The following is a 26,201-nucleotide window of genomic DNA, read 5'->3' on the forward strand; positions in this document are numbered from 1 at the left end:
GGGGGGGCAGGTGAGGGTGTGGCTGGGGGTCCTGGCACAGGGAGGAGAGAGCCCTGGGGGGGGTAGGTGAGGGTGTGGATGGGGGTCCTGGCACAGGGAGGAGAGAGCCCTGGGGGGGGGCAGGTGAGGGTGTGGCTGGGGGTCCTGGCACAGGGAGGAGAGAGCCCGGGGGGGGCAGGTGAGGGTGTGGCTGGGGGTCCTGGCACAGGGAGGAGAGAGCCCTGGGGGGAGTGGTGAGGGTGTGGCTGGGGGTCCTGGCACAGGCAGTGGGAGAGCCCTGGGGGGGCAGGTGAAGGTGGCTGGGGGTCCTGGCACAGGGAGGGGAGAGCCCTGGGAGGAGCAGGTGAGGGTGCGGCTGTGGGTCCTGGCACAGGGAGGGGAGAGCCCTGGGGGGTCAGGTGAGGGTGTGGCTGGGGGCCCTAGTACAAACAGTGGGAGAGTTGCTGCTGGGGCATTGTCACCTTGGGGAAGAGACTTTGGAACATGTAGTGAGGAATCCTCAGCATGCTCTGGTGAATGCTTGGGCAAGGAGTGCCTGGCATGCACACTTGGGGTGCTTCAGCAGTGACACGTGCAAATTCTCAGTAGGTTCCTAGCTGAGTGCAGGGGTGGGCAGCTACTACAGGGAACAACCTAAGGATCCATGCAAGGCTTGACACAGAGACATAAACCACTTGGGGCAAGCGGACCATGTGAGCGACAGATTTGGTGTATGCAACATGGGGTGATGATCTGTTGTGATGAGATGCAGTGTCCTACTGGTTTCATTCTTGTGGCTAAAATGCCCACTATTCTTACTCTGTAAGGTAGGTGAATTATTCTTTTGGCTGGCACCCTTTGTAGTTTGGTGAAGAAATTTAGTGATGTAACTGCTGTGCAGACTAAGTAATCCTACAGTCTTAAAAGGCATATCCCGTGTTCTTACAGAGCAAACAGGAAGCCAAACATGACAATTGTTGCAAGGGAGAAAATATACTGGTGCAAGTGGCTATGTATGATTTGTATACAGTTGTCATGTATTTTGAAATCCTATTCCTGCAGTTGAGATGCTGCATATGTGTCAGATACTTTAAATACTTCCAGGAAATAATATAATATAGAACTGGGAACATACCTCACATTAGTGAAATAATGTCTGCTAGATTCAATATGTAAATCCACTGCTTAATGGGAGTCAGAAGTGTACATCAGGAAGATCTTGTATTTGTAGTAATGAACACCAGATTCCTGTCAGTAATTTCCCCTGCAAAAATGAATATTTACTTTCACATAGACAGGTTTCAGAGTAGCAGCCGTGTTAGTCTGTATTTGCAAAAAGAAAAGGAGTACTTGTGGCACCTTAGAGACTAACAAATTTATTAGAGCATAAGCTTTCGTGAGCTACAGCTCACTTATCCGATGAAGTGAGCTGTAGCTCACGAAAGCTTATGCTCTAATAAATTTTAGTCTCTAAGGTGCCACAAGTACTCCTTTTCTTTTTACTTTCACATATTCAGTTTTATCAGCATTTCCTTACAAGGCAATCTCATCCGGGCAAAATTAGGTACGAGTATTGTACAGAGATCAGGTTTCTCTTTCTCCATTTTAAATTGATCAGCTGGCATACACACAAATGCACTTAACATATTTGTTTTGTTTTAATTTTTGCAGTTCTCTGGAGTTGGAACAATGTTCTCTCAAAGTACTGGAGCCAGACGGAAGCCCCAGTTGGAGTCTCCTGAGACTAATGGGTGAAAGGGGTTGCACTGTGGTGGAACTGATGGAATTCTTACAGGCCCTGGAACACACAGAGGCTCTACAGTGTCTCAATCCTCCAGGTTAATTTTCATTCTTAAATTCACCATTTATATGCATTATGCTGGAAACTCACCGGGGGAAGGGTCCTATAGCGGGTAGAATAATTTATAGGTAAAAGCTAGCAATACTACACTTCCAATTTGGAAACTGAAAAACTTCCATAATCAATGTTTTGTTTTTTTTATTTATACAGAAGTATTGAAGTGTGTGGTGTGTTGTTTTTTATTTTATTTTATTAAGAATTCAGAATAGATGAACTGTTAGGAACAGATGAGCAGAACAGAAGAGTCTGTTATGAAGACAATAGGTATATTTGGGAGGGAAGGTAGATTGTTTGCTTGCTTAATTATTTAAAAAGTAAGGTTTTTGTTTGTTTGTTTTTGTTTTTTCCTACTATAAGCCCTGCAGCCAGGACCACACAGAAGTCTGGAAAAGTGGATTCTTTTCTGTCTCATGAATCAACAGAACTGTCACTGGTCTACACTTAAAATTTGGATTGACCTAACTGGGTTGCTCAATGGTGTGAAAAATTTACACTCCTGAGTGCCTTAGTTAAGCCGACGTAACCCCACCACTGTGGACCTGGCTAGGTCAATAGAAAAATTCTTCAGTCAACCAAACTGCTGCTTGGGAAGGTGGATTACCCATATCAATGGAAAAACTGTTTTGTCGATGTAGGAAACGTCTATGCTATAGCAGCATAGTGCCCATACAGGCCTACTGACAGTGGGGGAGCAAAGGGGGCAATTCCTCACAGACCCAGGCAATTTAAAAAGGCCCAGGGGCCCCCAGCTGCTGCTGCGGTAGCAGCAGCTGGGAGCCCTGGGCCCTTTTAAATTGCCAGAGTGGGCCGCAGGCAGAGGTGAAAGTAAGCCGGAATGCCCGGTACGGTGTACCAGCAAAAGCCGGTATGCCGTACCAGAACCAGCTTTCCCAGATGGCAATTTAAAGCCCTGGGGTAGCGGTGGCGGGGCTCTGGCGGGGATTTAAAGGGTCCCAGGGCTCCAGCCCATGCTACCATCCTGGGGCCCTTTTAAATCCCTGCCTGAGCCCTGCTGCCCGAGCCCTGGGGTAATGATGGCGGGACTCTGGCGGGGATTTAAAGGGCTGGGGCGATAGCGGCGGCTGGAGCCCCGAGCCCTTTAAATCCCTGACGGAGCCCGGCTGCCACTAACCCAGGACTTGGGCAGCAGGACTCAGGGCTCCGGCAGCCACTACCACAGAGGAGCTCCAGGACCTTTAAAGCTCTGCTAGAGCCCAGGGTAGCGGTGGCAGTCGGGAGTCTTCAGGGCTCCTTGGTGATTTAAAGGGCCTGGGGCTCCGTTGCCATAGCAGCAGCTGGAGTCCTGGGCCCTTTAAATCGCCCCCGAGCCCTGGGGCTCCCAGCCGCCTCTGCAGCTGGTAGCTTGAGGGTGATTTAAGGCCATGCCTTTTCCGGTTGAGGCCACGCCCCCTGCTCAGGACTCCGGCATACCAGTAAGTCCTTTAACTTACTTTCACCGCTGGCCAGAGGGCTCCTAGGCGTTTCTAACCACTCTGGGCCCTGTGCTTTGGGGGGTCCCGTGGGCTGGCACGATTGGCCAGCTCGGTCAGTCCCAGAAGTGACAGGCGGTCCCGGAAGTGAGATGTGGTCTCAGAAGTGATGGATTCGTCACTTCCGCCCTGCTCCTCCCCCTTCCCGCCCCCAAGGGACAGCCCTGGCCCTGAGGCCCAGAATTGCTATCGGTGGGCCTGTGCCCATAGTGTAGGCATGTCCTAAGACTTCTCTCGACCTAGCTATTGCCTTTTGGAGAGTTGGATTTTCTGCGCTGATGGAAAAACCCCTTCCGTTGATGTAGGAAGCATCTAAACTACGGCACTACAGCAGCATGGCTGCCATGCGGTAGCTGCGCTGCTGAAATATAGATATAACCTGAGCAAGCTTATTACTGAGGTCAGAACACTTGTTGTTTGCAACTGTCCTTTATTACATGAAATGAGGCTAACAAAATGGGGTGCTGATCCTTAATTTGGATTTCTAGATGCTATGCAAATTATACATTTCAACAGAATTCTTGGGTGTTAAAATAGTAAATCTATGAGGGAGACCACAACTGAGCAGTCATCTTGCTGAATCTAGTCCTACTGCGTTTTGATGCTATCTGGTTTTGAATTCTAGATAATTAATGAGATTTCACAAACAGAAAAAGTTAACGTATGTACAAGAGCAATAGTCAGAATCATAGGTGAGTTTTGTACTCCTTGTCCCTAAATTATGAGAATAAATGTATTTTCATTACTACCTATAATGTATTCTAAAAACACCAGGCCAAATTCTGTTTCGTTATCTAAATTGGCCCCCTAACATTAGCTTTTATAGTTTGAGGCCTTAAATCTGGGAAGAATTCATACAGGAATTGTTGTTTTAGGAGAAATTAATCTAGATAATTAGTTATCCTGTTCTCAGAGTAGCAGCCGTGTTAGTCTGTATTCGCAAAAAGAAAAGGAGTACTTGTGGCACCTTAGAGACTAACAAATTTATTTGAGCATAAACTTTCGTGAGCTACAGCTCACTTCATCGGAGCTGTAGCTCACGAAAGCTTATGCTCATATAAATTTGTTAGTCTCTAAGGTTCCACAAGTACTCCTTTTCTTTATCCTGTTCTGTTTCTTAAATCAGCTATGTGGGAATAGCTATGTGGTGTTTTAGACTCACTGTGCCTACTTTTTACAGTTGAATTATTGCTTTTGCCAATATCAGTATTAGAACTGCAATGTGTTGCTTTGTGTAAAAGGAGGGTAATGTGAAGAATTCAAAGGTATAATGAACTTTTGTGACCGTCTAAATGAAAGTGTATCTGCGTGAACATATTAAGACCAGGTCTACGCTCAAGACTTTTGCAAGTATAGCAATGTCAGGTACGGAAGTGATTTGAGGAGATGGGGCAACATTTCTATACTGGGGAAATCCCTAGTGTAAAAATGTGGGCTCAACAGAAACACCATTAAGTGGGTACATAATTGGTTAAACAACCACAAACTAAGAGTAACTATTAATGGAATGATGTCAGATTGGAGGAAAGTCTCAAGTGGTGTTCCACAGGGATCTATTTTGGGCCCAGTGTTGTTTAACACCCTTATTAATGACCTGGATGGAGGTATAGAGAGCATACTGATCAAGTTTGCAGATGACACAAAGCTGGGGGGCGATCTGCCAATACTTTGGACGATAGAGCTAAAATTCAGAGGGATCTTAATAAATTGGAGAACTGGGCTATAGATGACAAAATGAAATCCAACAAAGACAAATGTAAGGTGCTATACTTAGGGAAGAAAAACCAAATGTACAAATACAGAACGGGGGAAAACTTGGGAGCAGAACTGCTGAGAAGGATCTGGGAGTTGTGGTGGATCACAACCTCAACATGAGTGAGCAACATAATGCTATTGCAAAAAAAGCAAATGCAATTTTAGGTTGCATTAACGGACGCATAGCATGGGAGGTGATAGTACAGCCCTGCTCTGCACTGATTAGGCCTCAGCTGGAGTACGGTGTCCAACGTTGGTCCAGGGGCCGGCGACAAAGATGATTAAAGAGATGAAATGCAAGCCATATGAACAAAGGCTGAAAAGAGGAGATTAAGGGGATATGATAGTGGTCTTCAGATACTTGAAAGGCTGCCATAAAAAAGATGGAGAAAAGTTGTTCTCTTTTGCCACAGAGAGCAGGACAAGAGGTAATTGGTTCAAACTACAGCATAGCAGATTTAGATAAAATCTCAGGAAAAACTTCCTAAGTGTAAGAACAGTAGGACAATGGAACAGACTGACTCGGGAGGTTGTGGAAGCTTCTTCACTGGAAGTTTTCAAAAGGATGTCTTGGATGGTGTAGGTGCAATAAATCCTGCATCTTGGCAAGGGGTTTGACTAGATGACTCTTGCAGTTCCTTCTAACCCTATGATTCTAAAGTGTAGTTATAGCAACATAAAGTGCTTTTGCCAGTATACCTTGTTTTGCTTACTGAATCTGTAAAAGTTATATTGGCAAAACCACATTTTAGCATCTATACTAGGAGGGTTTGCCAGTATAGCTATAGCAGCAAACTTTTTCTAAGGTGTAGACCTGGTCTTAGTGAAGGAAAGTGTAAAGTAATGAAAAGGTGAAAACCTGGGGGCTTTTGCTTTTGTTTTGGGTGCACAAGGAAGGAAGGAGTAGAAATCTCATCCCCTTGGTTATATCGGGAGGTTGTGGAAGCTTCTTCACTGGAGGTTTTCAAAAGGATGTCTTGAATGGTGTAGGTGCAATAAATCCTGCATCTTGGCAAGGGGTTTGAAGGAGTAGAAATCTCATCCCCTTGGTTATATCGGGAGGTTGTAGCATATGCTCAAATAAATTTGTTAGTCTCTAAGGTGCCACAAGTACTCTTTTTCTTTTTGCAGTATCTAGAGAAACAATTCATTGTGTGTGTAAGGAATGAGTATGCCTGAGGAGGAGGATGATAAAGAAAACAAGATGGTCCATACATTCCTTTCTCTAGATTGCTTGCTGTAGGTCATAAAATGTGCAGTCATTTGCAGACAAGAATTGAAATCTTAATGTGCTCTATCTTGTTAGGGATATGCACTTAAGATAACAATCAGACAATTTAGTAAGCTATTTGCTTGTTGGAATTGGACCTTCCTATGGTCTAGGACCAGTACTTCCTTTGATATTGTACATCCTTTGAGCAGGACGCAAAGAAGCTGGGTCTGTCTGTAATGTCCAGGAGATCTCTCTGGGATCTAATTAGACTTGAGGTACATTTGCAGTGCAATAAAAAGACCCACAGCATGGCTGTGGCTGGCCTTGGTCAGCTGGTTCAGGCTGCAGGGCTAAAAATTGCAGTGTTGTAGATGTTTAGGCTTGGATTGGAGCCTGGGCTCTGAAACCCCATGAAGGGGGGCAGTTCTCAGAGCTTGGGTTCCAGCTTGAGCACAAACATCTGCATTGTATATTTTAGCCCCACAGCCTGGCCTCTGAGCCTTAGTGCCACAGGTTTTTTTATTGCTGCGTAGATATTCTAAAAGCATTCCTGGGAAGATAACTTCATTGATAGAAGAGCTTTATAATGGAACAGAAAGCTGCATTTGAATCTGTTGGGTTTCCTATCCCCATGGGAGTGTGGCAAGGCCTTGTTTTGTCATCATCACTGTTCAATATTAGTGTTGATCAATTGATGGATAAGTTTTGAGGAGGCAGTTGGAAGTGAGCTGAATGCCAGTTTGCTTTGAAATCTTGAATACACCAATGACTTTGTCTTGTTGACTAAGTTTGGTAAATTGCCGCAGTTTATGGCCATTCTGGTCAGGCAAGAAGCAGCATGCATTGGTTTGGTTATTAATCCAGATAAAACTAAGTGCCCGGCCATTATCAGGCAGTCTCCTCCATATTACAACCAGCTCAATATTAACCTTTCTGGACAGAACATCGTGCAGGTGGCAGCTGTCAGATATTTGGGCGCAGTGTCATAGATAATGCTGGAGGATGCTTGAAGGATATAGATGCTTGTATAGCAGCAGCTGCTGCTGTATTTCAGGCCCTTCTGTGGCCTCTGTTGAAACATTGTGACGTCAAGCTTCCTGCAAAGCTGTGGGTCTGTAGAACCACAGTTACACCAACTCTGTTTTCTGGCAGTGAAATATGGGTGATGTGGAAAGCTGGAAGAACATCTGACAGATGTTTTTGATTTATGTCTTTGTCCGCTTCTTTATATTGAGTGGCAGGACAAGATTAGAAATGGGGATGTTCCAAGCCAAAGCTAGCAACCACGTCTATCAGCATTAATTTTGTTTCAGTGGCTTTCTTGGTAGGGACATGTTGTTAGAATGGAAGATCAACAAATTCCAAAGTGTGTGTTCCAAGGAATGCTGCTACACAGGTGATGATCGTAGGTGTCAAAAGCTTTGTTGGCATGACAAGATCGCCAGTGGTGGACATGAACTGAATATACAACCACACCACTTTAAATGCTTTGCCAGAGATCAATTTGGGTTGTGCTCAGTTTGCAAAGATGCCATGTCCCTTTGGGATTTCCCCCGATGATGACTGAGATCCTTTTTTGTAGTGGACAAGATCAAGAGGCTATTCCTAGTATTGGGATTAATAAGCAATCATTAGTCTTTCGCAGCCATGTCATCTAGGTGATTCTGATACCCTGACTGAGACCAATGCAGGGCTGGCTGAGAACAGTGTATGTCTTCACTAAAGAGACAACTCAAGTTATGTACGTTAGTGACAGCTCTCGAGTTAACCTAGCTTGAGTGAGAGTGGCTGCTCTGAAAAATAACACTTGAGTTGCTGTGTCCACACTAGCACTGCACTTACTTGTGGGTGACATTAAGACTTCTGGGGACATATCCAATGGGTCTCAGCACTGCAGTAATCTGAGCTGCACTATGAATTGTTCTGCAGTGTAATGTGCGAGAACATGTCTGTTCTTTCTGGGCCCACGGGGGGAATTGTGGGAAGTCACAGGAGGACTAATGGTACTCAAGTGCTGCTAGCCTGTATCCACTCTTCAGAGTGGTCATGTGAGCAGCTCAGGAGCTGTGCTCACTTGAGCTTTCACCTGTCTCTCTTCTTGGGCAAGCCAATTCAGATTAAACTCAACACCACATTCAGATCATTGGTTCTCAACTAGGGGTACACAGAGGCCTTCCAAGGGTACATTAACTCATTTAGCTGTTTGCCTAGTTTTACAAAAGGCTACATTAAAAAGTACTCGCAAAGTCAATACAAACTAAAATTTCATAGAGACCAAATGAGAAAGTAAGCAATTTTTCAGTAATAGTGTGCTGGCACACTTTTTATATGTCTGATTTGGTAAGCAAGTAGTTTTTAGGTGAGGTGAAACTTGGGGTATGCAAGACAAATAAGACTCCTGAAAGGGATACAGTAGTCTGGAAAGGTTGAGAATTACTGGTCCACACTACAGATCCCTTGCTGGTATGACTATGCCGGAACTGCTGTGCTGGCAGACCCCACTAGTGGAAATGTGGCATAAGCTGGAAGGACTTCATCTGCTGACATAGCTACACCTTTGCCCCAATGACGTTAACTGTGTTGTCAGAAGCACTGTTCTGTCAGCATAGTTGCATCTACACTGGGGTTTTGCTGGTGCAGCTGGCTGAAGCGTGTGGGTTGTTGTGTCCCCCCCGTTCCTAGCCCACATCTGTCCTGGCAAAACTTTGTAATGTAGACCAGGCCTTAAAGCAGGGATGTTGGGTGTGTACACAAGTCAAAATGGGCAACACTGGAGTTAAGTATGAGGTGAAGACAAGTTCTCAGAGGCTAGGAAGAGCAATTACAGTTTTAGCAACCTGAACCCTATTGCATCTCATGGCTGTAAATCACATCCTATCAGTGGTGGCATTGGACCTGAGTCAGACAGAGTACATGAAACCAGAGTGAATGCATCCCTATGTTGGTGACTCAGTAGGACACCCAAATTGGTATGGCTTTCCAGGACCCACTCAGAGCTCTGCTAATAGGCCAGCCTATGACAATATGTAGGTTATTCTAGAGTGAGGACACTACAATCCATCAAAAAGGTGTAACCTCATCTATCTTGTTTAACTAAGAGTTATTTGGCTAGATCTGCTGGCTTAGAGTGACCCTGATAATTCAGACCCCAAGGTTTTGATAAAGACCAAGCATGTGTTAAGACTGAATCTAATGAACAGCTTTTATAAATGGTAGAATTTTCCTGGGTTGGGTTATTTTGTTGCGTTTTTCAAGAAAAAATAACTCCTGATGATTATCCAGGTTTTTACTCTTAGAAACTTGGATTGGCCGTGAACTTTAGGGTAAAATGTTTGGGTAGTACCCTCAGTTTGATCTGATGATCCAAGCAAGATTGATTGCACAAATTTACTTGAATGTTGTGTATGTTTCTTTATTTAAAATTGGTGGCTGGGTCATTTAATGTCACAATTGAGTAGCTGTCCTTGTGTTAATTATTATGGGTGTTGCTAGAGACTTTTCTTTCTAAGCTTAGTTTCATCCTAAGCAAATTTTTCCTTAACATACACATCGTCTGAATAACCGGTTAACTATTAATGCTATAGGGTAGTCTCTTTGAGAGTGATGCACCTGTGCAATGAAGGCAATGGAGTTGCACAGGTATAACTGAGGGCAGACTTTTGCTGGCAGAATGTTCTTACTAGTGGTGATGCCCAAGAAGATAGACAGGTTTATCCATCATCTTCACATGTATAGAATATTGCTACATGTGCCTCCAACAATGGCTTACCGGCCTGCTGCCTCAGTTTTCCCCCAGCTAAACTAAAAAAATATGAACCTTCCCCTTTTGGGATAACAAAAATCCAAACAATATCTTCCTTCCCTCTGTCATTCATTTGCCCATTCTGTCTCCTGGAGTTTTGTGGTAAAATCAACAAACCAAATCCAAAGAAGAAATTTCCTTCCCAATCTCCCCTTGATTTACTGGCTCCCTATCCAGGAAGGACAAAGGCTCAACTGGCAGATTGTGTGCAAAAATACTACCCAGCCTTCTGTAACCTCAGTGAGTCATACTGGTTGAAACTCAGGCAGAGGTATTTGCTGCCTCAAGTTCTCTTCGCATGGAAACTTAGGCAAGTCAATCTGAATTTGTACAATGTTGAGGTTGAGTTTATACAGAACTGACACTTAGGGTCAAGTAATCTTTTTACTTGTAAACTATGTAGAAATCAGTGAAGGATGACAAATAGAAATCATGACACAGCAGTTTTAGCCACTTTTCAGGGTAAAACCACACTTTGACTTCTGCATTTCATCTTTCAGAGGAAGTTCACGAAGCAGTAAAACCCATTTGTAATCTCTTACAAAGAAACATGAAAATTTTACATCTTAAAAATTTTCTTTATAATAAGAGGGTAATTGTATTGTGCTAAAATATTTACTTCAAGGTGAAATTATAAACGTTTACAGGAAAACAAACTAAATTCTGAAGAATGTTTAAACCAGTTTTCTCAGAACTTGCTAGTGTTACTGTAATACCTCCACAGAATAGGAGATGCTAGTCTTTCAGAGAATTTGGTTTTCTTAAATATTAAAATGTTAGTGATAACTGGAGCTGATTTAAAAGAAATATTTGAAAATTCAGAACATTTCTTTTTTTTAATGCTTGAGTTTGTTCCAGTTTTTCTGTAGAAGTATTGACTTTTAAAAAAAATATTTTTCAAAATTTACATTTGAAAATTAAATGATTTACTTAAGAAATTATAAGGTTCCCATCACTGCTGTATCTTAGTGTCTCACAAATCTTTCATGTGTCTACCTTGTAATCACCTAGCGCAGAGGTCTGCAACCTTCAGAAGTGGTGTGCTGAGTCTTCATTATTCACTTTAATTTAAGTTTTCACGTGCCAGTAATATATTTTAACCTTTTTCATAAGGTTCCTCTCTATAAGTCTATATATTATATAACTAAACTATTGTCATATGTAAAGGAAACAAGGTTTTCAAAATGATTAAGAAGCTTCATTTAAAATTAAATTAAAATGCTGATCTTACGCCGCCAGCCCACTCAGCCCATTGCTGGCCTGAGGTTCCGTTCACCTAGGCCGGCAGCAGGCTGAGCAGGGCCTGTGGCCAGGACCCTGGCTGGCAAAGGGCCAGCAACCAGAACCCCAGACCGGCAGCGGGCTGAGCGGGGCCGGCGTTAGGGACCCCAGACTGGGGCAGTGGGCTGAGCAGCTCAGCCCGCTGCCGGTCTGGGGTTCCGTCTGCTGGGTCCTGCCAGCCCCACTCAGCCCGCTGCCGGTCTGGGATCCTGGTCATGCCCACATATAGTGAGTACCTATCTTCTCTCTGGTTCTAGCCCATTCTCTCTCTCTCTCTCTCTGAACTGAGCTGAGGGTGGGAGTGCACTGAGCACAGGGCTAGGGATGAAGGAGCAGGCTGGGGTTTGGAGTGTAGGGTCTGGCCAGGAGCTAGAATGAGAGAGGGGGCTCAGGGTTGGGGCAGGAGGTTTGGGGGTGGAGTGCTTATCTGGGCAGCTCCCATTTGGTGTGAGGGGTGCAGGTGGGAATGTGGGGGGTGGGTGCAGGAGCTCCCGTTTGGTGCGAGGGGTGGAGGTGGGAATGTGGGGGGTGCAAGAGTCAGGACATGGGGAGGTGTGGGGGGGGCTGGGGGTATGTGAGGAGGATGCAGGAGTCAGGGCATGGGTCTGGGGGCATGTGAGGGGGTGCAGGAGTAAGGCCAGGGGGCTGGGGATGTGTGAGGAGGGTGTACGGGTCAGAGCAGAGGGCTTGGGGTGTGGGCTGGGGTCATGAGGCTGCTCACAGCAGGGGGCTGGAGGGGATATGCCCTGATTCCACCCCCCTTCCCCAAGGCCCCGTCCCCACCCCTTCTCCGCCTCCTCCACAGAGCAGCTAGCATGCTGCAGCTCTGCTTCTGCCCATCCCTTGCAAGGACCATCAGATGATCGGCAGCAGGGAGGGAGAGGAGGAGGGGCAGGAACCCAGCATGCTGGGGGAAGAGGTGGGGGAGAGGGGAGCTTGCTTGCCCTGCAGCAGGAGCTGGCAGGACCAAGCTTCTTCACCCTGCCCCGACGGGGTGGGACGCGGGGGCGGAGAAGAGCGAGCCGGGGTGGGCAGGATTTTTAATGTCACGCTGCTGCCTGCCGGGATCCCGGCCTTGGTTTGGCAGCAGGCTGAGCGGGGCCGGTGGACACGGCAGGCAGCAGCGTGCCAATAAAAATCTGCTTGTGTGCCCTCTTTGGCACGCATGCCATAGGTTGCCGACCCCTGACCTAGAGAATAATAGAGTTATAAGGAATAGCCAGCATAGATTTGTCAAAAACAAATCATACCAAACAAATTCAAGTTCCTTTTTTGACTGGGTTACTGATTTACTGGATGGGAGGAAGCAGTAAATGTGATTATATCTTGATTTTTAGTAAGGCTTTTGATACAGTCCCACATAACAGTCTCATAACGGAACTAGAAAAATGTGGTCTAGATGAAATTACTATAAAGTGGATGTGCCACTGATTGAAAGACCATGCTTAAAGAGTAGTTATTAAGTTTTCCTGTCAAACTAGGATCCTGCAGGGGTCCATCTGAGGTCCAGTTCTATTGAGCATTTTCATTAATGGCTTGGATAATGGAGTGAAGAGTGTGCTTAGAAAATTTGCTGATGACACCAAGTTGAGAGAGATCACAAGCTCTTTGGAGGAAAGGATTAGAATTCAAAATGACCTTGACAAATTGCAGAATTGGTCGGAAATCAACAAGATGAAATTCAATAAAGACAAGTGCAAAGTATTTAACTTAGGAAGGACAAATCAAGTGCACAGCTACAAAATGGGGAATAACTGCTAGGTGGTAGTACTGCTGAAAAGGATCTGGGGTTATAGTGGATGCAGTTGTGAAAAGGGTAACATAGTGCTGGGGTGTAATAACAAAGGTGGTGTAAGTAAAACATTGCAGGTAATAGTCCTGCTCTACTCAGCACTGGTGAGGCCTCAGCTGGAGTCCTGTGACCAATGCCACACTTTAGGAAAGATGGAGAGAGTCCAGAGGAGAGCAATCAAAATGATAAAAGGGTTAGAAAACCTAACCTATGAGGAAAGATTAAAATAATGGATATATTTAGGCTTTAGAAAACACGGAGTGGGAACCTGATATGTTTTCAAATATGTTAAGGGCTGTTACAAAGAACAGAGGGCTCAACTGTTTTTCAGATCCACTGAAGCTACATCAAGAAGTAATCTGCAGAATCGAGATTTATGTTAGATCTTAGGAAAAAAACTTTCTAACTCTAAGGTTAGTTAAGCTCTGGAATAGGCTTCCAAGGGAAGTTGTGCAATACCCATCATTGGAGGTTTCTTAAAAGCAGGTTAGACATTTGTCAAGGATGATCTAGGTTTACTTGGTCCTGCCATAATGCTGGGGTTGGAGTTGGTGACTTATGGAGATCCCTTTCAGCCTTACATTTCTATGATTCTGTGATTCACAATACTTCTGTAAGGTAGGAAAGTGCTATTATCTCCATTTTTACAGATGGGAAACTGAGGGACAGAGACTGAGGGCTTGTCTACATGGGGAAGTTATTTTAAAATAAGTTAATGTGAATTTAAAGTGTTATAGCTTTTCCACAATAGCCTTCCACTGGACACTTATGTTGGGGTAAGAGTATCCAGATGGGAAGCTATTGCAGAACAGCTTATTCCATACTAACTGTTCTGGTCAATTTTCCCATACAGACAACCCCTGAGTGACTTGCCCAAGATGACAGTAAGTCTGTGGTAGAGCAGGAAACTGAACACTGGTCTCCCAAATCTTAGGCTACTGCCCTAAGCGCTGGACCTTCCTTCAGGTCTACTTTCCTCATCTTGAAAAAATTCCCACCATGTGACTAGACCTATCAATCAAAATAGGAGGAAAAGGCCCTACACACACACTGAAAATCCAACAGGTGAATGAATATATGTACCCTTAAAATTTTTGTCAAAAATGCAAAAACCATTTGGAGAGAAAAGGTCTTCATGAAAATTCAGTTTAGAAATGTCCCTTTTTGACTAAAATAATTTTTGTTTGGATAAATTCAACCATCGATAAAACAAATGAGATATCGGACAGTAACATATTAAGAACAGAACAAAACATTTAAAGGGCCTGATTCTCATTCATACTGAGTCCCCTATACTGCACTGAGGCAGTGTATTGGGGCCTTAAAGTGTAATTTGTGAATTCCTTTGTATTTAATACATATTTTAAAAGAACTTGCCTAATGTACAAAAAGTTAAATCCTTTCTCTGGCAACAGACTCCCAACCTCAAGTTTGTTAAAATTGTGGCAGTAAAAATGTTAAATAAGGTAACAATTTTTAATATTAAACAAACCTTATTTAATCATCAACGTACCACTTACAACTAATCTTCATCACTTCAGACAATTGTAAAGTACATGCAGTAGGTAAACTTCAAAAATACAGCAGCGCAGTTCTAATCGTATAACAATATTTAACTTAAAAAGACAAATGGAAGCAAGTTCATTCTTGTTGCAATGTCTTAACTTCTCCTTTTTTTGTTTTTTTTGTTTAAGGTATAAAGATTGTTGTTCAGCCAGACCCTAAGTCAGTATTATCTGGACAAATGGTCAAACTATGTTGTTGGGCAACTGGATATCCATTTCTGCATTATCAGTGGTTCAAACAGAAAAAAGAGGTAATAACCAAATATAGGAAATCTCAAGGACTCGATGGAAGTATTGGGTAAAGTCAGTCTGCAGAATATAAATCCTTACAAAAAACTGGAGTTCATCTTCCCTATTCCCCAACTGGCTCAAAGATATTTTTAAGAACATTTATGGTGAAACTTTCCAGATTGCCAACCTGAAAGAACAGAACCCTCGTACTCTTGTCATAGAAGTAGTACAGCACAGGTTATGTTAATTAAAGTTTTCCCACATTACCCTTCAGATGTCATGTGCTTCAACTGTCTGTGACAGTGTCTAGAGAATAGTCCAATCTACAGGTCCAGCTTGATCCATGGATTCTGTGATCCTGCAAGAATGGCACCAACTGGAAATGTGAGAGGACATCTGCCCATTGAGAACGGGACTGAGACCACCAACTCATTTACCTCAGTCCATTCAATCTCTGTTGGAATGTAACAACTTCCAGTTGCTATAGCACTAGAACATGTTGGAACTGGTCACCTAGAATTGACGGGCTGAAGGTTTAAAGTGAGCATGTCACAAATATGACCAATAAAATAGATTGTTGAAGTGGGTCTGAGTTGATATTCCCAGGCAGGGCCATCCTTACCCATACGCAAAGTACGCAGCTGCGTAGGGCACCAGGAAACTTGGGGCACCAAATTTCCTGATGCCCTGTGCAGCTGCATGCTGGTCTAGCTCCAGCCCTGCCTCTTTCCCAGGCCCCCTGCCCCAGCCCCCCTTCCCACTTCTGCTCTGCCCCAGCTCTGCCTCTTCCCACTGCTGAGGAGTGCAGCAGGGCCAGGCCTGCACTCACCGGCAGCAGGAAGTGCAGGGACCCAGCCCCAGTCGTGCCGCCAGTGAGTGCTGGGGAGTGATTCTCCCCTCCCCCCAAGACCGCCCCTCCCACCCCCGTGGAGGCCTGTCCCCCCCTGCGGGGGGCTGCGTAGGGCCCCGAATAGCTAGGGACCACCCTATTCCCAGGGGCATGCAAAATGGGGGCAAACGGGCACAAGCCCTTCCAATAATCAGCAGAGTGACAGAGTGAGTTCTTCTGGCCCCAGGACCACTGTGCCTGAAGGAGGTATTCGCTCCCGCTGGAGGAGCTCTGCTCTCCCTGCTGTGTCCGCCCTCTCTTTTGCTATAATGAACCTCTGGCTATAATGGTCAAATGGCTTGGATCCCCAGGGGTTCGTTATAGCGAGGGTGTGCTGTCTTTCCTCATAACATCAATTGCTTAACGTGTCCCTCCAAAAGCAGTCAAATTTAAATTCCTGCACCCGCCCCGTATTCCTATAGCCTGAGTAGCATTCCCCAGTTAAAAAGGAACACAACTTTTCTCTAATGCCTCCCACCCCACCCCTTATCCAGGTGTATCTTCCTGTAAGAGGAATGCCTATTGATGAACTCCTACATTAGCAATGATATTAAAGTCCATTTTAAGATCTAATGTTAGATCACTTTTAGGCCTTCAGCAACATGTTAAATTAGTTTGATCCAGATAGAGATTGTCTCCATGTTACTGAAATGTGTATAATAAATGCACTATTTACTATACAGTTTTGATTCTTATCTGTTAAAGGTAAATTTATTTTCATGTATAGTCTTTTGCTGCACCTCCCAAAAACAATTCTAACAGTTTCCAGTTTAGAGTTGGATATGTCTGCTTATGACAATACTGATATAACATGAATGCTAACTGGGATAATGCTTTGGGAATCCCATCCAGCTATTTGTGGAAGGATAAAGATTCAGAATTGAAGTTCCTGAAATTTGTGCACTTGTTTAATAGCAGCAACACCAATCTGTCCTTGAATTTTGTCTTTAAGATGTTAAAGGCTGAGGACATGATTTGTCTCTTCTGACAGTTTGAAATAGGCTTTAAGAAAATGTGATAGTAGTCAGGAGTACTGTCCTTGCTAGAAACAAATTTTCTAATGTTTACTCCAAACCAGCACCAGTCAGTCTAAGTTAAGTTTTTCTGTGGCTCATATATAACACAGGTTCCACATGGGACTTCCCCAGAGTTGATTTTTAATCCAGTGAGTGTAAACGATTCTGGGTTTTACATCTGTCGAGTGAACAGCGATTCTTCCTTTGTGTTCAGTCGGTGGGCACAACTGGACGTTTGTGATCTCCAGGGAGCGTCTTATGGTGAGTTGAAAATGCCTTTCACAATGGGTCCCCTCTGTTCGGATCTGGGGATGGGGACAAGGAACCAGATCATAATTCAGTAGGCTTAAAGTAAATACGCATCTGACAAATTCAATCTGCTGTGAAAGTGTCTTTGACTTGCTGTAACGACTTAATTAGCTAAAGCCCAGATTATGGCCCAGCACTCATGATTACACAAGTTAGCGAAGCGGGTGTTTTATGCCTCACTGCCTTGTGCTGGCTACCCATATCACGGCATATAGAGACGGAGGGAAAACGGGTTCTGCAGAGCTAGCTATATATTGTTGTCCCCCCCGCCCCGCCCTTCCAAGTAGGTGGGAATGGGAGAAGAATAGGTGTAGTCTTGACTCCATCCCACCCAATGTGCCTGCCAGGCTTCAGCATAGTGTGCTGGCACATCAGCAGACATGTGCTGCACCAAGCATAGATCGAAAACAGTTTCTACGCCCTCTCAAGAGCAGTAGAGAAATTGAGAGGGACATTAACTTGTGAACTAGTCCTAACACACAGCACTTAGAGAATATAAACTGATATGTGTGGAGTGGTAAGTTTAAAAAAAAAAAAAAAAAAAAGTGTGACAATGTAGATGAGTATTTTTTTGCATCCAGTGTTTGTCTATTTTATAAACTGAGTAAAATAAAGTTAGTGTTTTCTGTGTGACTAGAATTCTTGTAAGTTTACAACTTAACAGTTAATTACACTAATGATAGATATTCAGGTAAGTCACAGATATGGTTCATGTTTACCTGTGGTAGGAAAATCATGTATAAAGTATGTAATGTTAATATGGAAAACAAGAATGCAGGAAGAAAGGAATAAATAAAGGGGAAGAGAAAACTAAGATGCAAAGATTAAAATCTGCTCACTTGTATCCATTTAGTTGGTACCAAAGTTGAGGAGAGTGTGCAGGCTCTCTCTTATTTGCAGTCCACTCCATAGGCCTTATTGTACTAACACCATTCATTGCTTCCAGTTTCAGAGGCTGTGTGGTTTTGGTGGTTATTTTGGTAGGGTAATCCGTAGAACTTTTGTAATGAAAGTTGTTCATCTGTAACAAATAGCAACGTTTTTACTGTTTATTAACAGCCTTGGTGAGAAGTTTTGGCATTTCTCCGAGCTACTGATGAGGTGAAATGTGCAAAGTTAAAAAAGCAAGCAAATCGTCTTCAATCTGTAAAGAGAGAATTTATTTTACTTTATTATGCAACTCATAGGCGGTGCTTTGGTGTAGGCTTTTTGAACTACAGGAGTGTTCTGCTTATACTGTTACTCCAGGCAAGAGAAGAGTGTAGGGAACACTGATCAAACTCTTACTAATGTTGCAAGGACTAATGCTAAAACAGAGACTTTTTAACATCCGAAATTAAAGAATTACTCAATTTGATATTTTCTGAACAATTGTCTTCTCCCTCCTCACCAAAAGTGCAGCTATTTTTTAACAGTCTTAAATCATCCTGATTGTAACATTGGCTCCCTTAGACCGTGGATTGGGTCATGGCTATTTAGTAAAAGTGCAGAGAGAAACTAACTGCCCCCCCACCCAAAAAAACCCCAAAAAACAACACAGGTGTTTCACCTAAGAAACACGAGTTCTGACAATTAAAGGGCAATGGATATATATATTGTCAAGGTTCCTTCCTCATTCTGAACTTTAGGGTACAGATGTGGGGACCTGCATGAACAACCCCGTAAGCTTATTTTTACCCGCTTAGGTTAAAATTTCCCCAAGGTACAAACTATTTTACCTTTTGCCCCTGGACTTTATTGCTGCCACCACCAAGCATCTAACAAATATATAACAGGGAAAGAGCCCAGTTGGCAACGTCTTCCCCCCCCAAAATCCTCCCAAACCCTATGCCCCCTTTCCTAGGGAAGGCTTGATAAAAATCCTCACCAATTTGCATAAGTGACCACAGACCCAACCCTTGGATCTTAAGAACAATGAAAAAGCAATCAGGTTCTTAGAAGAAGAATTTTAATTGGAGAAAAAGTAAAAGAATCATCTCTGTAAAATCAGGATGGTAAATACCTTACAGGGTAATCACAATCCCTCTAGGCAAAACTTTAAGTTACAAAAAGACACAAAAACAGGAATATACATTCCATTCAGCACAACTTATTTTATCAGCCATTTAAACAAAACAAAATCTAACACATCTCTAACTAGATTGCTTATTAACTCTTTACAGGATTTCTGACCTGCATTCCTGCTCTGATCCTGGCAAAAGCAACACACAGACAGAGAGAATCCTTTGTCTTCCCCCCTCCATCTTTGAAAGTATCTTGTCTCCTCATTGGTCATTTTGGTCAGGTGCCAGCGAGGCTATCTTTAGCTTCTTAATCCTTTACAGGTGAAAGGATTTTTTCCTATGGCCAGGAGGAATATAAAGCTTAAACTTTTTGAATCTCAACATCTACTGTAATTAAATAATTATCTTACCTCCCCCAATTTCCTGGAACTATGAACATTTAAATTGATGAAAAAATGCTTAAAACCCCATAATTTTTGCAGAACTATGAAAATTAAGGTAGATAAAAATAAAAAAGCTTACAAATAAACATTGATATAGCCATTGAAATTATTAAAAAAAAAACAAACTGAATTCTGCCAAGCCTGGATAGATACAAATAGAAAGCAATACACTGTATCGCATTGGCAACAAAACATTAACATTCTCTTCTCCTCTTTCCCCCTCTCTGACGAAATTAAAATCACAATGAAGTTTTATTTAACAGACATATATGTGTGTAAAGCAAGAAGCCTGTGAGAGGAGGGGGGTGGCTAGCTTTTAGTGCCTTTAGTGTTTTCCAGACATTGTAAGATATAATGAGGCAACAAACTGAGCCTATGAGGCTGGGAAGAAGTCTAAACGCTGTGGTGCTGGAATCCAGTAGGATCTTGATTCAGCTTTCCTTATATAATACCATGTGCTTATATAGTGACTTTACTCAGTATATATGTGGCCTTTATACTTGCCAGCTGGCATTTTCAAAGGCTAATACGAGTTAGGGATGTTAACCAATTAACCGTCTTATCGGTAAGGTATTCCGGTTAACATTTAAACTCTGGCTGCCCCCCATTCCCCGGGTCATGGCTGCTGCCTCTCCCCGTGCCACGGGTCCTGCCCACCACTGGCCCCATGCCTGCCACCGGCCCCGGGGTGGGATCTGGGACCCTGGGACGGCAGCCAGGACTGAAAACATGGGCCCAGCAGTGAGTGGAGTCTCTAGGCACTGGGGTGGCAGCCGAGATCCTTGGCATCTGGGGAGGCAGCAGAGCCTAACAGTTAAACGTTTAAATGGTACAATTTTAATACTTTAAACGTTTACTTTTTTGAAATGTTATTTACATCCCTAATGGGAGTTGGACACCTGATTTCCTTAGGCCTTTTTGAAAACCTCCGCTCGCAACTTTACCTAAGAAGTGTTTTCCATCCATCCCCCTAACCCTGCTTCACTGGAGGGTAGAAAGGACAAACCTTGCACCATTTCTTTATCTTAAGCTAAGCAACTGGGGTGCCATCCATTGGGCTCTGATTAAATTTAAATAAGAAATAATGAACCCAAAGAAGAAGGCAGCAACTCTCAGTGGCCCTGGGTTGGCATGTTTGCTGCACTCCTACTACTTTTATTTGTTGAGCAATCAGGACATAAACACCCAGGAAGGAGGCTTTGAATCCCTCTGTTTACAACTGATGCTAACCCTTACTAATTCTTTGACTAGTTAGAGAAGCAATTTGACTTGGATTTTGTGGGACGTAGGATAAATGGTAATTTCTGCAGCTGCAGAAAATGAACGCTGGTTATGACTCTAGAATTTGAAGCATGTGTGGTACAACTGTTTTGCCTCCCATCATCCACACACGGGGAGACATAGTTTAAATCTGTACCAAGCCAAAGAACTTGGAAACGTACAGATGTCTGTTAGGTCAAGAGGTGACAGAACTCTGCAAGCAAAGTGTCTGAAACAACAAACCACTGCAAGCTGATATAAAGTACTAAATTGTCAGTGTGACTTCCTCACAGAGGTGTGTGTTTCTGCAGTTCAATAACACTAGCAATAGGCTTAGCAAATTTTAAGTTGACCAGTGGTGAAAGCTGAATGTTAAGCCTGCCAGCCTTTACAGTAACTCATTTCCTTCCCCCACAGTGAGCTTTGCATGGGGAGATAATAAAAAGTAATAGAATGTACAGACTAAGGGGAAACCAGTCCTCCTCCACAGCTATTGGGAGTCCCTTGACAATGGTCCTGAATGTTATGGATGGTTTTGGGGTTTTTTTTCCCCTATGCAAAGGGGAGACTGACTGACTGTGAGGGTCCATGTCGGGGTTGCTCACAACCTGTGCAATGGAGAATCCTCAGTGTTAGTCGCTCTGGTCTTCAAAGGTAATCTGAAAAAGAGAAATCCTACTTTGTGTTGTTTTATTTCCTTTTGGCATATAAAGAAAGCCTGAATCCCTGTATGGCTTTTACAGGGGTAAAATGCCCCCCCTTTTTTCCCCCCAATCGAGTTTCAAGAATAGCCAGTCCTACCGTCTCTTTTTACTGGAGTTCTAAGAGCACAAGGGGGAGCTTTCTAAACTGATTGTTTGTCAGGCATCTGAGGAGTTAATAAAAACAATTTGCCTAAAAATTTCTTCTCATCACAATTGTTTGAGTTTCACCTCCTTTCAGAGGTTCTATCCTACAGGAAATTCTGAGATTTTTAAACTTTGGTTTTATCCCCAATCACGACAAAGTCAATATTTGAAATTATTATGGAATTAAATATTACAAAAATATTTCATTTTTACTTTATTAAAAGGAAACTTGTTGATCTTTTGTTTATATTATCTCAAAAGAAAATAGAAAAGGAGTACTTGTGGCACCTTAGAGACTACCATTTATTTGAGCATAAGCTTTTGTTAGTCTCTAAGGTGCCACAAGTACTCCTTTTCTTTTTGCGAATACAGACTAACACGGCCGCTACTCTGAAACCTGTCAAAAGAAAATGTTTTGATAATTTCATCAAAATTTTCACAGGAAGTTAATACATTTCTGTGGAGGTTGGGGATTCCCTGAGTCTAGACCAGATCCCTTATAATGCTCTCCCCCTGATTGTACCACATGAGGGGTTCTCCAAACAAAAGAGAGGTCCATTTCTCTCTTTCCCTTGCGTGAGAAAGGGAAATCATGTGGAAAAGAAAGGCAAAGCTTGCCTGTCTCTAGTCAGGTAGTCTTTCTGGGGTCAGCCCTTTGGGGCTTGGCTTATCCACTGATCTACCTCCAGTACCTCCTCTTGGGGCATCTGGCTTATCTGCTGGCCCACGCAGTTTCAGGGGTGGCTAAGGCCTGCAAGTATCTCTCTCGGCTGATTTGTGTCTGTGGTCAGCAATCTCTGAAGTATAGCAGCCTTCTTGCAACAGGTTTTCCGTTTTTAAGCTCTTCCCCCCACATCCGCCCAATCCATGCAGAACAAGCCTTACAGTTGTGCCTTGTTAAGGATAAACTGGGCTCGTTAGTCTCCTGTCCACCAAAGTGAGTGTGCCTCTTCACAGTTCCCAGAAATGTTTGTTTTGTCAAATTGATACTTTCTGATGGAAAACAGTTGTCAGTAAATTTTCAGCCAGTGCTACCTCCTTTGCACCCAGAAAGCCATAATCTTGTTTGCTTTCTAGCTATTAATCAGCTTCCTGGAAAATCAGGGTAGATGATATCTGACTTTCAAATGCAGAATACTAGGACTTGGGCCTTTCTTTCAATCTTTTTTCAGGGATGCCCATAAGAGATTTCGATGGAGTACTCAACTGCTATTCAAAGAGGGCAATTTTTATTTTCCTTTGCAGATCACCTTAAGGAAAGAAATTGGAGGTTCTGACTTAATTCCTCCAAAAATGTGAAAATTAGTTGAAGCTTCTAGTTAGTCTTTAACTCTCATCTCTGGCTCGAGCATATATGTTGTAGGATCTCTGAAATACAGCGTGCTGTACACACTGTGTTGCTCAGACATTGTAGTATGGGTCAAAGGGAGTCAATGCATACAATACATATTGTTATGAGCCCTTAATCCACAAATGATTGTCAGGTTAGATGCCAACATGTGTCTGCATATTCTGGATTTTTAATCTAAACACATTGATATGACAGGTTTCAGAGTAGCAGCTGGTTAGTCTGTATCCAGGAGTCCTTGTGGCACCTTCGAGACTAACAAATTTATTGGAGCATAAACTTTCGTGGGCTACATCCCACTTCATCGGATGCACTGAATGGAACATATAGTAAGAAGATATATACACATACAGAGAATGTGGAATTTGCCATATAAACTGTAAGAGGCTAATTAATTAAGATGAGCTATTATCAGCATGACATGAGTGACCACAAAAGCTTCATGATGTATTCTTTCTGGGAAAGTCTGCACTTGCTACCATGGGTTTTTTTTTGTTGTGTTTTAATTTTACCAGACATCCCATGCATATTTAAATTCCTCACAGTGAAGTTGCTTCTGTATATACAGTAGAAATGTATTTAATCTCAATATTTTATCAGTTTCTATATTAATATATTTGTGAACACAGTTTTGTTTAGGAAGAAATTTTATCTAGGAGTTAGAACAAAGAGGTGAGTGGTGTTTATAAAGCACTTCTAGTACTATAGAAGAGCCCATTAATTCTGTTGTTGTTAATGGATTCACTGTCAAACTTGACTATTTGAATTAAAGAAATATTGACACGCTAAACTTGGTGACAATATTGCAGTTTCACTGTAACCCCCTAAAATTTTCACTTCTAGCCATCTGCAGCAAAATAAACTGGTGGTGAGAGGAATTTAGTTCATGCATGCACATCCCTGCAGGCAGGTCAGGGGCTGCCATGCAACTCTTCACAATCACCATTCTTAGTAGCTACTGCTGTGTATTGGGTCCCTCTGCAGGAGTTTTGGACCACTTTGAATTTTGTATCTGGCGTAAAGGAAGTGGGCTCCCTCTGTAATTCCAGTGTGGGTATATGACTGATAAACAGAAGGCCTTGAGTGTGCTATCTTCTGGTTAACTTTGGTGTGTATATGCTTGTACACCTTAATTAAACTAGCAAAGGGTTGTTGCACATTTTTATGAGACACTAAGGCATTTAGTTTTCATTAAAAGTTGATGCTAGTGTAATCTGGCAATTCTGGTGAAGTGGTAAAATGATTACCTTGTAGCGTACCAACTATTGGGTTGATTTTTGTTGCAAGTGTGCAGAGCTCCCTGTAACTTGAATGGCAAGCCTACATTGAGAGAGTGAAGGGGGTATAAGTAAATAGTCCAAAAGTGTAACTTCCATTGCTTTATATTTAAACCACTAATCCTGAAATCTACAGAATGGATTTCTTGGGTAGCCACATTGTTAACCATTTAATTTTTAAATCCCTCTCTTCAGTTTTAAATGTCTTTCAGATAATAGCTTTGTGCTAAGAAGCATCTAATATATAAATATGTCAAATAAGTATTGAAGATGAAACAGGAAGACTCGGTTTTGGTTATATAAAACCATGTCAGCTAGGTTTTGGGGTCTTGCAAAAATAAACCCAGAGTTGTTTGAATCTGGATTTCATTTTATCTGAACCACAACAATGTAGGCAAGCAGGCAAGTTGTGTCCTGGATTAGGGTTTTTTTGTTTTTAACTGGCAAAAACAAAATCCTATGTTTGGTTTCCCTGTGATCAAAATATTTTATGTTGGTAATGCTTACTCTTGTTTCATTGAAAGTCAGAACCAGCAAATAAAGCCAGCAGTAGCATATCCTTAAAGCATAATATACTCCACTGCACCGAAAATATACTTTGGGGGCACCAAAAAGGGTCGGAATCTGAACTGCAGCCGGTTTCTGTGGCAAACAGTAACAGCAGCTGTCAAATTTTCAGAATTAAGATGCTAATCCCTGCATGCTGTGGTGGCAGTACATCATGAGCATTTAATTCATAACACTGGAGGAGCTTCCTACAGAAGAGCATTCAGCCTTGAATATTCCGTAGTTGAATTACTGTCCTGAAGTGAGCTGTAGCTCACGAAAGCTTATGCTCAGATAAATTTGTTAGTCTCTAAGGGGCCACAAGTACTCCTTTTCTTTTTGTCCTATAATAGATCACAAAGTGGTACTGGGGCTTATAACATTGTTGGGAGTTGTCAACTAACGCTATTAAATAGAGTGTTATGTGTTCAGGTAAACAGAACTTATAGGAGACATTTCAGTGGTGGTACCCTTCTTTTTAGATGCTGAGCACGTCCTCAGTGAAATCTTCTACCTAAATCTCACTTTAAGAATCCTTTAACAGGTATAGCTGCAGTTGATAAAATATATACATAAAAGCATACAGAAAGTTATATGTTGGCAACATATACTACTGATCCCAATTGTGGGAGATGCAGAGCTGCATCTACAATGTACTAAGTCCCTTAAACCTTCTAGTGACTTCAACAGGAGCTAAGGGTGCTGAGAAGCTTGCAGAAAGTATTTAAAATCAGGTCCTTAACAGTATTATTTCCAATATGAATTGCAAAGAAAAATCTGGATAAAAGGAGGATTGGTTTTCCAATCCTCCAGCAGTGCATGCTGGACCCTAGAGGAGAGAGTGATTATCTGTTGTTTGTAATGTTAACTTTTCTGTCTTTTCTCTGTATATATTAACACAGAAAGAGAGAGTTCAGTTTGGACTACTATGAATAATGGACCAGATCCTCAGCTGGTGTAAAGTGGTGCAGCTTTATTGACTTCGGTGGTGATACCAAGTGAGAATCTGGCCCATAAATTGAATAAATCAATTTTGTTACATATGGAGCCAAAATAATACTTTCCTGCCTCACTTTTGTAGGAACTGATAACTGACGAATATATATCAACCATTTTCCAGTATGAAGATCATTATCACAATTGTATTAAATGAACTCTGTTATGTTACCCCTCTTTTCCCATTTGGATTGTGAGATAATGATTTTATTGCTTTTTTACTTATGTCAGTCTTAATCTTTGTTGCCAAAGGCAATTGGTCTTATGGTGTTGATTGTTCCAACAAGTTCATTTTTC

At 42.6% G+C, this 26,201-nt stretch overlaps 1 protein-coding gene across 3 annotated transcripts in view; it reads left to right on the forward strand.

Moving 5' to 3' along the window:
• MALT1 (MALT1 paracaspase) overlaps positions 1-26,201 on the forward strand; it is a 127,933-nt gene that overhangs the window by 53,284 nt on the left and 48,448 nt on the right. For all 3 annotated transcript variants that reach the window (XM_038402168.1, XM_038402165.2, XM_038402167.2), the window contains exons 2-4: positions 1,651-1,817; positions 14,868-14,989; positions 16,985-17,135. In XM_038402168.1, coding sequence (XP_038258096.1) covers positions 1,727-1,817; positions 14,868-14,989; positions 16,985-17,135 — 364 coding nt within the window. In that variant the 5' untranslated portion in view covers positions 1,651-1,726. The remainder of the gene's footprint in view (positions 1-1,650; positions 1,818-14,867; positions 14,990-16,984; positions 17,136-26,201) is intronic.

The sequence above is a fragment of the Dermochelys coriacea genome, chromosome 5 (genome assembly GCF_009764565.3).
Source record: "Dermochelys coriacea isolate rDerCor1 chromosome 5, rDerCor1.pri.v4, whole genome shotgun sequence".
NCBI lineage: Eukaryota > Metazoa > Chordata > Testudines > Dermochelyidae > Dermochelys > Dermochelys coriacea.